Source organism: Rhagoletis zephyria, unplaced genomic scaffold (assembly GCF_001687245.7).
Source record: "Rhagoletis zephyria isolate East Lansing unplaced genomic scaffold, Rhagoletis_zephyria_1.1 Rzeph_scaffold_02428, whole genome shotgun sequence".
In the NCBI taxonomy this organism is placed as follows: Eukaryota; Metazoa; Arthropoda; class Insecta; order Diptera; family Tephritidae; genus Rhagoletis; species Rhagoletis zephyria.
The window spans coordinates 14,892-30,709 of NW_016159512.1; the positions used below are offsets into that span (position 1 = coordinate 14,892).

The following is a 15,818-nucleotide window of genomic DNA, read 5'->3' on the forward strand; positions in this document are numbered from 1 at the left end:
TCTTAGTACCCAGATATGTAGAAAAAGGAAAACAATGCGAAAAAAGGAAAACAATGCGAAAAAGGCGGTTTGGTTTTTAAGTAAGGAAATTGTGTTAGAGCAATTTTGAGTTCAGACTCGATGTCAGCGACCCAAATTCTATTAGAAATGGCCAGCATTATCTGATATGCAATTTTCATGCCGGACAGTGCAATTTAATTTTCTTTTATTTCTTCACGCTCTCAAGCCACTGTACCACAGCCGATCAATGCTGCCGTTAAAGCTATCCAATACCGAATGGCACTTTGCGCCAGTCAGTCTCGTCTGTGATACAGCCACGGGTGGCGTTCAGCATTGTCGGCGACTTATAATTATTAGCTACGCTTTTGAAAAATTCACTAAGAAAACTTAAAATAATTATGTGAGACATCTATATACATAAATAATATAAACAGGCTAAACAAAAATTATAAAAATAAAAAATAAAGCAAAAAAAGTTTGAATGATAATAAAATGTGTAAAGTTTTTTTTTAAAGCGATTATATAGTCCTGTGCGTTGCTAATTATATTTAAATACAATTAGTGAATTAATAAGCGGTTCATGCATTTCAAATTGCGCGACAATGTGTCACAGCAAAATTATTAAGAAAATTATTTATTTCTACTCAATTGATAAATTCTCCGAATGCATACACACGTACATACTTATGAATTAAAACAAAAAAATCAAACGAATCACATCCCACTAGTGTTTTTTTTCTACCTAATTAGAAAAGGCAACAAGAACAACAAGCGGATCAAATTAAAATATATATGTATGTATGTATGTATGTAGTTTATGTGTATAGTTTACATGAAAAATCGCCACCAAAGGGTTGTAAATATAAACAGAATTAAATATGTAAATAAATAACGGGTACAGGTGTTTACATCTACATAAATACAGTGGTAAGCATAAAAGAAGCGCCAGTGTCTTTCAAAAAAAAATTTAAGCAACAAAAATTTGCAAATGTTCTTCAGGCAGTAAATAAAAAGAGTGGGTTTATATATATAAAGGTTACATTAGGGTGGTCCAATTGTTGTTTTTTTTGTTTTGTTCAGCCACCCCCCAGAACTGAAAAATTTCCAAAATAGTGAGTTATTTTTTTTGAAATCGGTTAAGTTTTAAGCTGCAGTAAGGTTTTCCATAAATATATTTCATATGGGGAAAATACAATGTATGTACATGAAAATACAATTTCTAAAAAATCGTTAAATAAATATTTTTTGATGGAACAAACGGATTCTCCTTCAGAAATCTTCATAAAATAAAATTATAATGCATATTTAAGTTTAAAATTTTATAACTACTCTTTCATAACCGATAGTCTCATCTCGTATTTATAAGAGGTTATTTTATATGATCGTAACTACATCACCCACTTTTTAAAAAAATAGTTAGTAAAATTTTAGTGTTGAATTTGCATCATAATTCCACATTTATTTGTAGCGGAAAAAATACTTTCCCATATAAAATTTATATATGTATATGGGTAAATCCATGTTGCAATTGACCATTTTTGATTTGGACGAATGTTTCGAAAGTTCAAAATTTCACAATTTCCCTGATTTTGCAAGTTTATTTTTTGAATATCTATTGTTGTACTAAAAAAATCGTAAAATTACAAAATTTTGGAATTTAAAAAATTCTAAAGCAAACACTTATATAAACTTTTGGTAAAATTTTGTTTATATAATGTTTCTAACTGATCATAAAAATCCAAAAAATTTTCAAGAATGTGTCTTTTTTTAATATATGAATTTTTGGACTTTGAAAAAAAAAATGATTGCGAACTCTAAGCTAAACATAAATTTAAATTAAATTACAATTGTTTATGTAAAAAAAATCATCTTGAAAATTTCAGATCATTTAAGATCAGTTGGCTAAAAACAATACAGCAGCGCGCAAAGCTTCATTTACAAACTTGTATGTACGCTTCGCTCTTCATTATGCGCTCTTCCATTGAAACATATACATGCGTTTGTAATCGACGCTTTGGTCGATACCCCTTGCTCGCCGCTCCACTATGTTGTTAGCCTTAGAGGTATGGTTTTGCTTTTGCTATTTTTTAAATTTCAAAATTCTGTAAATTTTTTCATATATTTTTTCCTTATTGCCCTCAATATCACCTTTAAACAACGAGAGCACAATTATTTTTGTAACTATAATAGTTTTTGAGATATTCAAAAAAATATACTTGCAAAATCCCGGAAATTGTGAAATTTCGAATTTATACAACTATCGAAAAAAAAAAATTATTTTTATCCTTTGGAAGAAGAAAAGGTTTGACCAAAAGTCATTCAGAATCAAAAAAGGTTCATTCCTAACATTGGTGGATTTGACATGGATCGGCCCATGCGGAAAACGGTTTAATATTAGCCGATTTCAACCTCAGAAATACTGGTATTTTCCATTATCTATTATTCTATAAGCAGCAAAATAACTACCGTTGATTTTTTAGAAATTTCTTTGTCGCATTTGCTTTCATATAACGAATAAACACAATTTATTTTTATATGAAAGAAAACCGCAACAACTGCGGCAAAAAAAATTCTAAAATTGAAATTTTTACCCGCTTGAAACTTGCACTGGAATTGAGTGAGTTACAAAACTGCATACTCAAAATCTTTCTAGAAAATCTAATTAATAGTTCAAATTTTTTACGAAAAATTGTTGATTGTTTTTTAATATTGCACAAAGTTTAAAACTTGGGGTTATACGGTTTTCGTTAAAGAGTGAACTATATATTTATAAAAAAATAACTCTCATTAAATAACAAAAAAAAACGTAATAATTGTGAAAACTTTACGTTTGGTGCGACTAAAATTTTTTCGACCACTGTATGTATGTAAAGATTATATAAATAAACATTTTTTATTCTTTATTTCTTAACTGACTTTATAAAAATTTGGTTTGGTTTATGTATACAAAATAATAAAATAAACAGAAGACCAGCAATATATAAAAATTGATACCTTTTTTTTGTAAATAAGGAGATATCTGGACGATATCTGGAGATGGGTGGGGAATTTTACGAAATTTCGTGCAAAATCGGGGAATTTCATTGTCGAAATCGGGGAATTCTCGAAAATGGGTTGGCAACCCTGGTTGATTGTAATTTTCAATGTGAAATATCCACCTTTTTATCATCGAATCACTTGGTCTCTGCTATTTTTGTGTTCGCTGTTGTATTTATATATACATATATATGTATAATATAAAAACATGCATATACATCGTATATCCATATACATAGCATATCTGTGGATGCGCATAGAAAATGTTCGAATTAAATAAGATAATAAATATAAAATAAACCAGCTGCAGATCTGCACACTGACGTATAAAGCAAAAGATCACAGCGATGTCGCCACAAACACACCAACCTACAAGACGGGTATAAACGAAAGCATACCCTGTTGGAGAGTTTATTGCCGTTTTTTATTATTTATTATTATTATTTTTTTCTTATTTAAGCAAATACTGAATTTGACGACACCATGAGGTGCTAATTAATGTGGCGCTTCATAAGCTTCTTATAGGTGGGCTAAAATCTAATTACATAATACATAACCCTATGTTCTCGGAAACGCCTCTAACTATTTTGATGAAATTTTGTACGGAGATAATATTTTGGATTTTAAAGTTATCTGAATAGGCACTATCTCCGAGAGGACTCGTTACAAATTAATTAAAACATCAAAATATGGGTATGAAATGGAAGGTATTTTAAAGATCCCTAATTCGAAAATGTTTTTAATAGGATTGCCACCTATTTTGAATCGCTATTTATTTAATTTTTTTTTAGAAAAAAGGTGAAACATTACTATTCATGGGTACCAAGAGAAGGTTCTTAAGGTTGGGATAATAGTCTAAGGTTGCCACTTATTTTCAATTCTACAAACATCGCAAACATCGATATCAAATGAAAGGTATTGTTGAGAACTTTGGTCAGAAAATATTTTCCATCAGGGTTGCCACGCTTCAATGTAATACAAATTTTTATTTTGTTAATTTCAATCAGCATTTTTTTGTGTATACACAGTACATTTACGCTCAAGATATGTACCATTCATTCCAGCGTATTTCGGAATAGGGTTGCCACCTAAATTTTAGAGTAAGAAATTTATTTAATAGTTATCGTCATCCAATTTTTTTTCCAAAATATTTTTTTAACCTATTCAAATCTTGAAAACATTATTAAAATATATGCACTTCGGGCAAAGCTCGGTCAACCTGGTACTTTAAATAAATAGAGCTGACGACATTCGCTTTCGCTTGTGTATATAGAGGGATTACCGTATTAGATCTACAGATGCATGTGTCCTCGTCCCCTGAAAAAGGCATCCTGCATTCCACTGGAAGAAGTAGAGGAAACTCATTGTCAGAGTTGCAAAAACGGCAGGGATTGTTTGACCAAGTATCTAATTTGTGGATATATTTTAGGTGATTAGAAGTTGGGGTTGTGTCCCCCAAGTAAACATTTTGCTTGTCCAGTCTGGTTGAGCACCGCCAGTGCTATTTGATCTAATTTCTCAGCTTCCATTTCTGAGTTCTTCTTTGACCGTATTTAAAACTAGTCCTAGATAGGATTTACAAAGGCGCAATTGGGGAAGTAGCCGGAGATTTTAAGGCTAGTATGTTCGCTGTTTGTCCCCTCATATAGCTTTGAGGCCTGTAACTTATAACAGATGGATGCTATTGTAGTTTGCAAGAGAGTTAAATTGCTCTTCGTACTCCAAAACTAACGAAAATGTGACCACGGAGGATGCAAGAGCCTTGAGTGCCCTCTGGTTCCCACTTAGCATGCCGGTTTTCTCATTGTGGTAGTTCCTGCTCAGATTTATTTCTGCACAGAGCCTGATGGCGTAGCCGTCTGCTTGTCCTTCCCAGGCTTACAGTTTGCACCCACTGGCCGTAGTCACTCTGAAAAACCCCCTTCTCAAGGAATTAATGCTGTGTATGTACGTACATATATGAAGGATGTTTAATTTATTAAAACCCTACCTTTTCCAGTATATGCCGCCTTATCTTTCACGATCATTCATAAGCAAGACATACACACAAATTTCTATGAAACACGTATTGAACCACAAACGGCTACATTTTCTCTGCAGGGTACGACATTAGCACCGAACCGCCCTTCTGTGCTCCAAGTACGCTTTTATATGCTATTTTTGATTTAATTGGTGAGCGTAGCGACCACTCATTCTAGCCTCTCGACATAGTATTATTATTGTGAAATCATTGTATATTGTTGCTATTGTGCTAGTGAACAAAATATTGCAAAGTCGTATGAAGGAATGACTTTATCGTCTCGTCGTGTGAATATATTCGTTCATACATATTTATATATGTATGTATGTATATATGCTTGAATTTTATGCAATTCTTATCAATTTAATAACTTATTTGTACTAAGTTTAAAACGTACAAGTGCATACATACATATACATATATTACATTCACATTCTACGCACACATGACTTGTATAGTTTGCTTGGCACACAAAAATGTGTCAAGGGTTAAAAATGTACATAGTTTCGTGGACATCTGTTGCGTTTAATAAATACTTATAAAATATAAAAACGGAAATGCGATAAAAATGCAGTTAGAAAAACAAATAATTCGACCATGTTTTTTTATTACTTCGCGATAATGCAAGAAAAAAATTCACAGAAAAACAAACAAAAAATCGACGACTTTTTCAACATTTGATAAAAACTTGTAAATTAATTGAGTTTTCGATTTCAAACTTGACACAACAGATTCTCAAACTTACATTCTAGATTTAGGCCTTAGGCACCCAAAAAGTTCCGAAAGGCTTTAGAGGGTAGCAAGTGAATGTACTCCTACTGAAACCACACTATTTATATCCATGTTTCTCTCTCGTCTCCTCGAAACGAAAGTGACCCCCCCTCAGCAATGTTGACATATTCAGAGTTTAACAGTTAAATTACCTTTTAGTACAAATNATTACCTCCTAGTACAAATTACTGTTTTTTTTCTAAAGTCACGTATCTTTCGGTATTTTTTTTTGTATTTGAAAGTGAATTATTAAGATAAAGGGGTGTCACCTGTCCGTTGCATTCCAGTTGCCACAGAAAATGTGAATAAAATATTTTCTCAAATCAATTTGAATAAAGCAAGAAATTCCAGCATTGTCTGGCATTTCAAGAACTAAAAATATCTTTAAGGCGACGAGCCCCTACAAAATGGGCGTGGCAATGGCAGAACTGAAATTAGGAAAACGCAGATTTTATTGCGGATTTCGGCAGAATATCGCTTCGTTAAAAACATTTGTTCCACAACATTTTCAATCAAAGAATATTCTAGAAATGGGCGTGGTGGCTATATTAAAACCAAAGTTCAAAAATTTCGACTTTATTGTGGATTTCGCCAGAATATCTACATATATTGATTGAAATAGTTGTGGAACAAATATTGGTAACGAAGCGATATTCTGCCGAAATCCGCAGAAACGAAAAATGACACTGAAGATGGTACAACGCCGAAACCGGTTTGTCTCCAAACCAAATTTGACAAGGGATGACGGAAAATTGTTCCACAATACATCACTAATATTATTCTTAATCTCTTCATCTTGGTCTTAACCTTAATTCTGATATTAATTTTAATCGTAATCTTATTTTATTCTTATCTTATCTGAGTCTTAACCCTAATCATAATGTTAATCTTATCTAATATTAATCTTAATCTTACTCTTAATCTTAATCTTACTCTAAATCTTAATCTTAACCCTTATCTTAGGCTTACTCTTAATCTTAATCCTAATCTTTAACTTAATTTTATTATTAATCTACATTTTAGTCTTAATCATATTCCTAACTTTCATCTAATTCTTATTCTTAACCCTAATCTTAATCTAAATTCTAATCTTATTTTTAATCTTAATGTTTACCTTAATTTTAATCTTATCTAAGCTTAACCTTCATCTTCAACTTAAACTTAATCTAACCTTAATCCTAATCTTAATCTTAACCGTTCACAACCAGGCTCGTCATACCCTGCCTTCTTTTGTAGCCTTTTCTTTTATCGGAGTTTGGAATCATAAAAAAAAAAACAAAATAGATTTAAAAATCTTTATAACTATGTATTATTATTTTTTTTTTGTGATTCCGATTACATCGTGATATAAATAGTTTTACAATTCCTAAATAAAGATATGCTCGTATATTTTTTACTCATTACCCATTGAAACATTAAACCTTGACCAACAAATCTCCCTCCCATACGCAAATACATACTTAACAATCGTGATGTTTTTCAAAATTGCATTTATTGACCTTTTGCACATGTATTTGTTTTGCCTATGTGAACATGCAAACTTGCATAGAAGATTATGTGCATAAATAAGTAATATCTTTTTTATAATAATTACCAGTTAGCGTGAGACAAGCATCCCGACAATTAATTTCAAAATAGAATGCGTATATATTTACATAGCTACTTACTTACTTACTTGATAAAAACGCAATCAATAAAAGCGCATATGCCACTAATGCGGCGTTGAGAAATAAAGCCTAATGTAAGCTTTAACTAAATAATTACTCATAATTTAAAGATTTTATTGAAAGAAAATTGTGTGTTTCAGCATCATTAAGCCGATGTTAAACTAACAGAACTGCTAACTGATACGAAAAAAATTATGAAACACTCGAAGCAAAAAAAATTAATGGGAAAAATTTCAATGTCAAGTAGTATGTTTTGTATATGTACTAAATTGCTTGCTATGCGTGCATATGTTGAAATTAACCAATGAGGAGTATATAATTATATTTTATTATTTGTGTGCAGTATGTAGTTTAAAATTAATAGCTGCTCATTTTGAAATGCACAAGCAAAATTCTTTTACTTTTAACAACTCACTTAAAACAAAAATTTCAAGACCAAACCAAGTTAACAATCAATACCACATATGATGTGGCACGCAAAAAAATTAATATATCCGTCTCAATGGCTGTAAGGCATTTAATATTATAGCATTGCATTGCAGCTTGCCTGAAATTTCCCAAAAACGTGCATGAGCATAAAGTTAATTAAGGTTTCTGGAGCTTTAGTAGACGTGGATGGGAGCGCACTACGAAGAAAAAGCTTCGTACTTGTGGTGAACAATTTCGTCGATGACTTGACTTGTACACCTTGGGAAGCTACTCACGGTAGGGACTACCTGAATTCAGTAAAAGCTCGTCTAACATAGCCTAGCCTAAAAGCTCAGTTAGTCTAGACTTAATTTGCGTAACATAACTTAACATTTTGACCAACCGTAAGAAACTTCAGAACCTGTAGATCTTAAATTCTTAAGTTACGGCTTTGCAGAACTTGAAAACGGTGAGAGTATCAGGCTTGCCAGGTCTTCGTTTCTGTATTTCTCAAAAATAAATGAACTCAAACATATTTTTTGCATGATTTTTTTTGTGACATTTTAGGCGGCAAACTTTCAAACAGCTGAAAAGCAAAAAACAAAAGCAAAATATTTCCGCTTCTGGCTTAAGTTGACGTGTTGAGTATTTATTAACGATTTCTCACGGCAAGTTAAACTAACTAAGCTTTAACTAACTTATATCTACTTGAAAAACTAAAAACCAGAAACGGTGACTTACGAGTACCACGATTGAGCAAGCAAGTCAAATTTTCACATGGGAGAACAAATGTGGCAAACTTAGTGCAATCTTTTAACCGAAACTGCAGCTTCAACGAATTATCGTTAGCATAGGGAAATAAAAATTTATTGTGCCGGATTTCCACTGCGCATTTAAATGCACAAATTTTAATGACAAATTTGGGCATTACAAATAACCTCTGCAATTATGTTAATCCAAATTTTCCTTAAATTCGTTTCCACATGGCATTTGTTAAATCGCAAACATTTTTCCTCGTTTCAATGCCTAGTGGAAAATCGGCATTATAAAGAAAAATATATCAAGTATTTGCATATCAAATTTTTCCAAAAAGAATATAGCTCTTTATTTACTGGGACACCCTAATGTGCATATACGCAAAGTAGGTATGCACATTAGACCGTATCACGATGGACGAGCCAAAAAAAGTTTGTTCCAAACGATTTTAAACACTCACTATGAGAGTATTTCAGGAGCGTAGACAAATTTTTGCTCTACCCTGCAAAAACATCTTTATCGGTTTTTTATATAACTTTTTTATTTGAGGTCCTTTTTTTATAAGTGATACGTCGTTGTAAAGTTATTAAGAAAACCTACAGTTTTACTACTTTGAAACACATTGAAAACGATAGTTTTTTAGCTGCATTATCTAAAAGCTTTATCTACTAAGCTAAATGATTTACTTGAACGCGGCAGCGTCATCATGAATTTGCATGAACTTGACATAAAAGAAGAAGAAGAAAAAACTTATTTGCCGCTAAAAAAAATAGCATGGCTGTAACCACAGTTGCAATATGTAGACTTTTTCACTCCTTTACAACGGCAAAACGCGATTTAGCTGAAATACTCTCATAGTGAGTGTTCAAATTCGCTTGGAAAAAAATTGAATTTTTTTGTGAAAGGGTATCAAATAAATATGTATGTCTGTATGTCCCCTTACGAACCACCTGCTAATTTCCCTGGTTGTACTGAGCTTGATTTACACGCATACATAATTTATTAACTAAATACAGATATTTTACATTCGATTGTTTTAATAATTTAGAGCATGCAACACGAAATAATTATAACGGCTCTGCGGTCTGTGTAGACAGAATTTAAAAGGGGGTATGCCACAGTAATATTTTACACAAATTATGCATTTACTCATTAGCCATAAAGCTTTAAGCATTGAAATGATTTTGTTGCCACATACAAAAATATGTAAATAAAATAAAATTACAATTAGAATTTCATTTTTTATTTTATCTTTGCAATATTAATTTACAGATTATTTCCCTTCCAGCAGTTTGACTAAGACAGCTATGTATTATCCTTACTGTAGAGCAAGACACGCAAACAGATATGGCAGTCAAGTCAACAAGAAAGAATGAACAAACAGCCGAGAGTGAAACACAGCCGCATGGCAATGAAACTGAGACTCGTAAGAGTAAAAGTATGGACACGAAACTACAGATGTCAACACAAATAAAAACAACAACAACAAAAACGCCACAAGGAATGGAAGGTAAATTCATTGAATTAAGAGCGTATGACCTTGTAAAGTTTACGTAGTATGTACAGTGAGTGTCAGTGAAAATCGTACAGTAATCTTTTGTTTTATTTAAATTATATTAATTACATAGTTCATACTACAACAAAATCCATACTATCAAAAGTTTCTAACTTTGTAACGATACATCAAAATTTCACACTTTTTAATCAGAATTTTTAGAATTTATTTTGGTACGCAGTTTTATAGCCCATTCAATTTTAGTATAATAAAGTGCAAGTTTGAAGTAGCTACAAAATACCGTTAGTTTTGGCAATATTTTTTTGTCGAGGGTATTGCGCATTTTCTTTCACAGAAAAAAAAACAGATTTTGTTCATGCGTTACGGATTTTGTTGTATTACGAACTATATTTTGATTCGAAATTAATCAAATTTAAATAAAACAAACTATTTTCAAAATATGGTCCATATTAAATTTACTGTACGATTTTGACTCATACTTACTGTATGTATATATGTGCAAATCATTATCTACAGATCACACCAGCCTACTGGAAAATTCCACACCGCCAACTAGTACATGCACAAATGTGCTATCCTCTACGTTAAGTATAAACCCAAAGCAACAACTTCTGAGAAAAGCAATTTCTACTTGTTGGCAAAAAACACTACAACTCGTCACAACAAACACTGGCAAGCCAGCCAATAATCCATCAGCCAAATACTTTAACTGGTCATATCGACTGTTGCGACGCAAACAACTTATATTCTTACTCATTTTTGTGATATTCATCTTCTATTTGGGTAGTTCGATACGCGATGGCGATAATACGGACGAAAGTGTACACGTGCTGCACTACTCGCATGTGCCGGGCATGAAGGGTACGTATACGCCAAGGTGCATCATAAATATTTATTGCGTTTTGTATAATATATGTACATACATACTAGATGAATATTATGCTAGACGCCATATTGTATGCACTTATACTATATTGACTAACTAATACATATGTACAAAACAAGCGTAGATTACTTTTTAATTTTATAGTTTTTATGTTAATACTTATATTTAACTACATATGTATGTACATACATGTGTACAAATTCATTGCACAAAAACTTGACTTTTTAACACTTTTGCATGTTAAAACAATATTTATATGTATGTACATAAATAGACAGTCACATACCTACATATGTATGCATATACATACACAATTTTATCTAACATTTGTCACTAAGGGTTAATTTCTAAATGCAGTATTAAATGCAGCTTTGATCAAAACCCAAGCTTGTACAACGAGGGTTATACTGCGAACTGAATATACTGCGTGACCACCACTCGAGATATAAAACATCAAGCTAACAGAACCAATTACACTGGATCACAAATTTTTATTCTTTTATTTTTTTGCTCGCCAGATGCCACTATCGCATTCCGAAAATCGAGTAAATTTTTTTTAATATGGAAAGCTTTTGGGATATTTACAATTTTTTCGTAAATCAGCTAAAAAACAAAAGTGGCTCCAAATAATCATGTATGTATATTTACGAACCAATTGGACAATCTTGTTAGCAAATGAAAGGCTAAGAATTCCCGATTGTTTTTTTTTTTTAGGCTTGTCCAATTTTTTCTCTGGCATTAAAGCTTGCTCTTTAACAACAAATGCAAGCTATTAACGAAGAAATCGAAGAATAAATAAATAAGTTGGGAATGGTCAAATGAAAATGCGTAATGATTTTTTTTTACTGGAAATGTACAGGATCTTTTGAGTGGTTTGGAACTTTTTGGAATTTTTCGTGACCGTTCAGAATTTTTTCGGAATTTTCAAATCAATTTTGTTTTTGAATTTTTTCGGGACCGTTCAGGATATTTGCTGGTCTTTTAAGATTTTTCGGAACACTTTTCAGGGGGCGAACTGGATTTATTGGTGTTTTACTTTTCGAGATCATTGGATTTTTTTTTGGTTGTTATTTTTATTTTTTCTCTTCGATTTCTAGAACTTTGCTGGCATCACGAAAAGTATCCTAAGGTTTCTTTAGAATCACCAAGATGGCTCTTCGATTGCATCATATTGGTTTTACTAACCTAAGCTAAGAAAAGCTTTTAGAGCAACTATGAGCCTTTTTTAATCAATAGTAAATTTAGAAAAAAAAGTAGTAATACTAATTTTTCAAGAGGTTGAGAAATTGTTCCGTATTGTACCCCACTCTAGGCAAGTGACGGGATACGGTTAACTGCTCTTCGTTTAAGATATTTTGGCATTGCTGCTGCAGTACTGCATTTATGAACTAACCCAATGTGTTTTTTTCTATGGATTTGTATTTTAGCTTTTGTTTAATCACACTTACAAACATACTTACTACATATGTACATATGTATGTGTATTACCTATATAACTTTATTTTGACCATTTGTCCAAATGTCTATTGCTGCACATTACAAATTGTTATGTTTTATTTTTCGTTCTTTTAATTTGCATGCTTTTGACGCCCACAAAATTCAAATCAACCACTTCTGGAATATGAAATTAAATTAAAAAAAAAAAAAACTACAATTCACCAAATTGCTTGTACCGATTTGTTGTTGTTATTTTGCTTGCTGTTTTGTCTTGTGCTGTCTAATGTGCAACATCTGCTTGCGCGCTCACCTCAAAATCAGTAGACAAAAAAAAAGAGCTGCTGTCACAAGCTATTGGTAGTGTGAGACCATTAATGACACCACCAGCCGACAATGTGGCACTTTTGCCGACATCCATTGTTGACCAAACGATAGCAACAACCACAGAGTCCCGCACCGATTCTAACTCTAAAAATCCATTAACTAATAATACATATGAAATCGTACAACCACGCACAGGTTTTCTTGTTTGGAGCGAATCCTGTCGAATACCAGTTGTAGATGTATATGCGCCGGATATAATGCAACATTTTAAGCGTGAAAAATATAAGCCATGCTCGAAAAAGAAACCACTAACTACGGTCACTTTCAATACGACTTCCAAGGAGTATTTGCTGCAAATCGAGAAGAGCGAAATAAAGTCATTTGGCAAATCAGGCCGCATACGTTGCTGCTATCAGCCGATAATACGCAATGGCACAGGCGCAAAGGCGGATGAAGACTATAAGTGAGTAAATATGTACATGTGTGCATACATGAAAATAATATATCATTTAATACATACATACATACTTATAGATTAGACTGCATCTTCAAAAAAAAGTTGCGGCTTTTCCATCGGGATTACAAAATTGATTATATTTGAAGACGTCCACGCAAAATATTTCGGAAAAATATTACGATTTACGTGAGCTGAACCGCTTCGAAAATACTTCCAAAAATGGAGTTTTTCATGAATGGAAAGATATTTTCTTAAAGAACTTTTCGAGAAAAAAATCGCCTCAGATGACAAACCAGTTTAAGCCTAAAAAATCTGCATAAAAATATTTTAAAAAATTTTCAACGGAAACGTAATAATGTGATTTTTGATGCTTGAAGAAATACAAAGTGTGAGAAAATACATTTCTAACGATACCTCATAAGCCTAAATCGGAATTCTTTTGGTCTAGTTTCTTTTAGTTGAAGTTTTTCTTATAACAATCTTTGAAAAAAGTTAAAAAAACAGCATCCAAAATCTCATTATTACGATACCGTCGAAAACTATTTTAATATTTTTATGCAGATTTTTGTAAGCTTAAACTGCTTGGTCAACTGAGAGGAATTTTTTCAAAAATATCTTTAACTATTTTAATTCATAAAAAACTCTATTTTTGGAGGTATATTCAAATCACGTAAATCTTAAAATTTTTTCGAAACATTTTAGTGCAAGTATTAAAACAGAATAGATTCTATAATTCCAATAGAAACAGATTTTTTTTTTTTTTTTTTTTTTTTTTTTTTTGTGTGGGGAGTGATGCAGTCTAATATATATATATATGTACATTAAGCCGTATCACGACATATGTATGAAAGAAGAAAAAGTTTAGCGTGTGTGCGTTTTATTTAAACACTTATGTTGAGACAAAACTTTGGGTGTAAAAAATTTTTTCAGGCACCCTCTAAAACCGCTAAATCTTGTTTCTTATTATATATCCGATTTTTTTTTTTTTAATCTTTATGTCGCCGTATCACGTCATATGTATAAAAGAAGTAAATGTTTAGGGTGTGTCAGTTTTATTGAAACACTTATGTCGAGAGACAATTCATTTATAGTCCTGAGCGAGGCCTTTTCGGTAACATAAAAAACACGCAATTTAACGATTTCATACAAAAAAAATTTACACCCAACGCCTTAACGTTCAAATTTGCGGATTACATTTATTTATAACAGCTACATTTGGGCATTTCCATCAAGTCGAACGTGAACATCGAACACATTCAAACTGAAGAACCCGTCATCTAAATCTTTTTTTTTTGTATTTTGACACTAGGTTTAACTAGGTTGATTTTTGGCAATTTTTCGTTTTCAAGATAATTGCAAAAAACAAAAGCATTCGCACGGGACAAAAAAAAAGAGAAGTGGTTATCGCCGCCACCAATTCAAACGCCGATTTCAGCGAAACCTGAGGCGAAATTTCAATGTGACTAATTTTAGAATTTTGTACATTGATATCTCTTTAAAATGATTTTGGTTTTACCCAATAATTATGTACGGATTCTTCTTAATTAATTTTAATCGATAGCCAGCGAAGATCGAAAATCGAATGCAACTCATAATAAGGGCCATAATAATTCAGACAATTCAAAGAGGAATATAAATAAATTAAAATAAAATATAAATAAATAAGGGCCATTCCATTGTGACTGGTGCAACATTTGACCATAGAATGTGATCAATTATAACTCTGTCGTCGGAACTTATACAACAGTGAAAGACATTTTTAACATACATATATAGATAAGCAACTAATGTATAAAATTTCATAAAAAAATACCAGATATTTTTGTGTTGTAAAATATGTATATTTTTTATACGCTTTAATTTTCGTTAAAAATTAGACTGATATAATCTTCATAGAAATATTGAAAATAATGACTGGTAATGGGTCGATTATGGATGGCAACGCAACCTCAGTTGTGTTACCGATGGGCAATGCCACTGAACTTAAAATGTATATTATGAATAGCAACTATTTATAGTCAAGTTCTATAAGGTTGAAGGAAATATAATTTTGAAGAAACATTTGAAAAAAATAAATAAGTTATCTCTAATTAAAATTTCTGCGGCAACCACTAAAATGCTTTGCCAATATAGCAACTCAGTTGCTAGCTTTCAGTTGCCAGTTTCCGTCTGTAATACCATTTCTGCCACTGGCCACACAACTGAAGTTCGGTAATTATGCATTTTTTATACCCGAGCGCACTTGTGCACAAGGGTATATTAATTTTGTTCACATAACGGTTGTTTGTAACAGCCAAAACGAATCGAGATAGATATAGACAAATGTATACATAAATGATCAGGATGAAAAAAGAAATCGATTAAGCCATGTCTGTCTGTCCGTCCGTCTGTCCGTCTGTCCGTGTACACGATAACTCGAGCAAAAATTGAGATATCTCAACGAAATTTGGTATCGTAGGTTTCCCTTAATCCAAGGTAGGTTGGTATTGAAAATGGGCGAAATCGGACTTTAACCACGCCCACTTCCCATATAACGGTAA

General features: G+C 32.0%; 1 protein-coding gene across 2 annotated transcripts in view; it reads left to right on the plus strand.

The window, feature by feature from the left end:
• The first annotated feature begins 241 nt into the window (after positions 1 to 241).
• Positions 242 to 15,818, plus strand: part of LOC108366872 (uncharacterized) — a 38,976-nt gene continuing 23,399 nt past the window's right edge. The window contains exons 1-4 of one of the 2 annotated variants that reach the window (XM_017621349.1): positions 242 to 400; positions 9,931 to 10,168; positions 10,691 to 11,035; positions 12,822 to 13,284. In XM_017621349.1, the coding sequence (XP_017476838.1) occupies positions 10,006 to 10,168; positions 10,691 to 11,035; positions 12,822 to 13,284 (971 nt within the window). In that variant the 5' untranslated portion in view covers positions 242 to 400; positions 9,931 to 10,005. The remainder of the gene's footprint in view (positions 401 to 9,930; positions 10,169 to 10,690; positions 11,036 to 12,821; positions 13,285 to 15,818) is intronic. The other variant, XM_017621350.1, reaches the window with a different exon arrangement.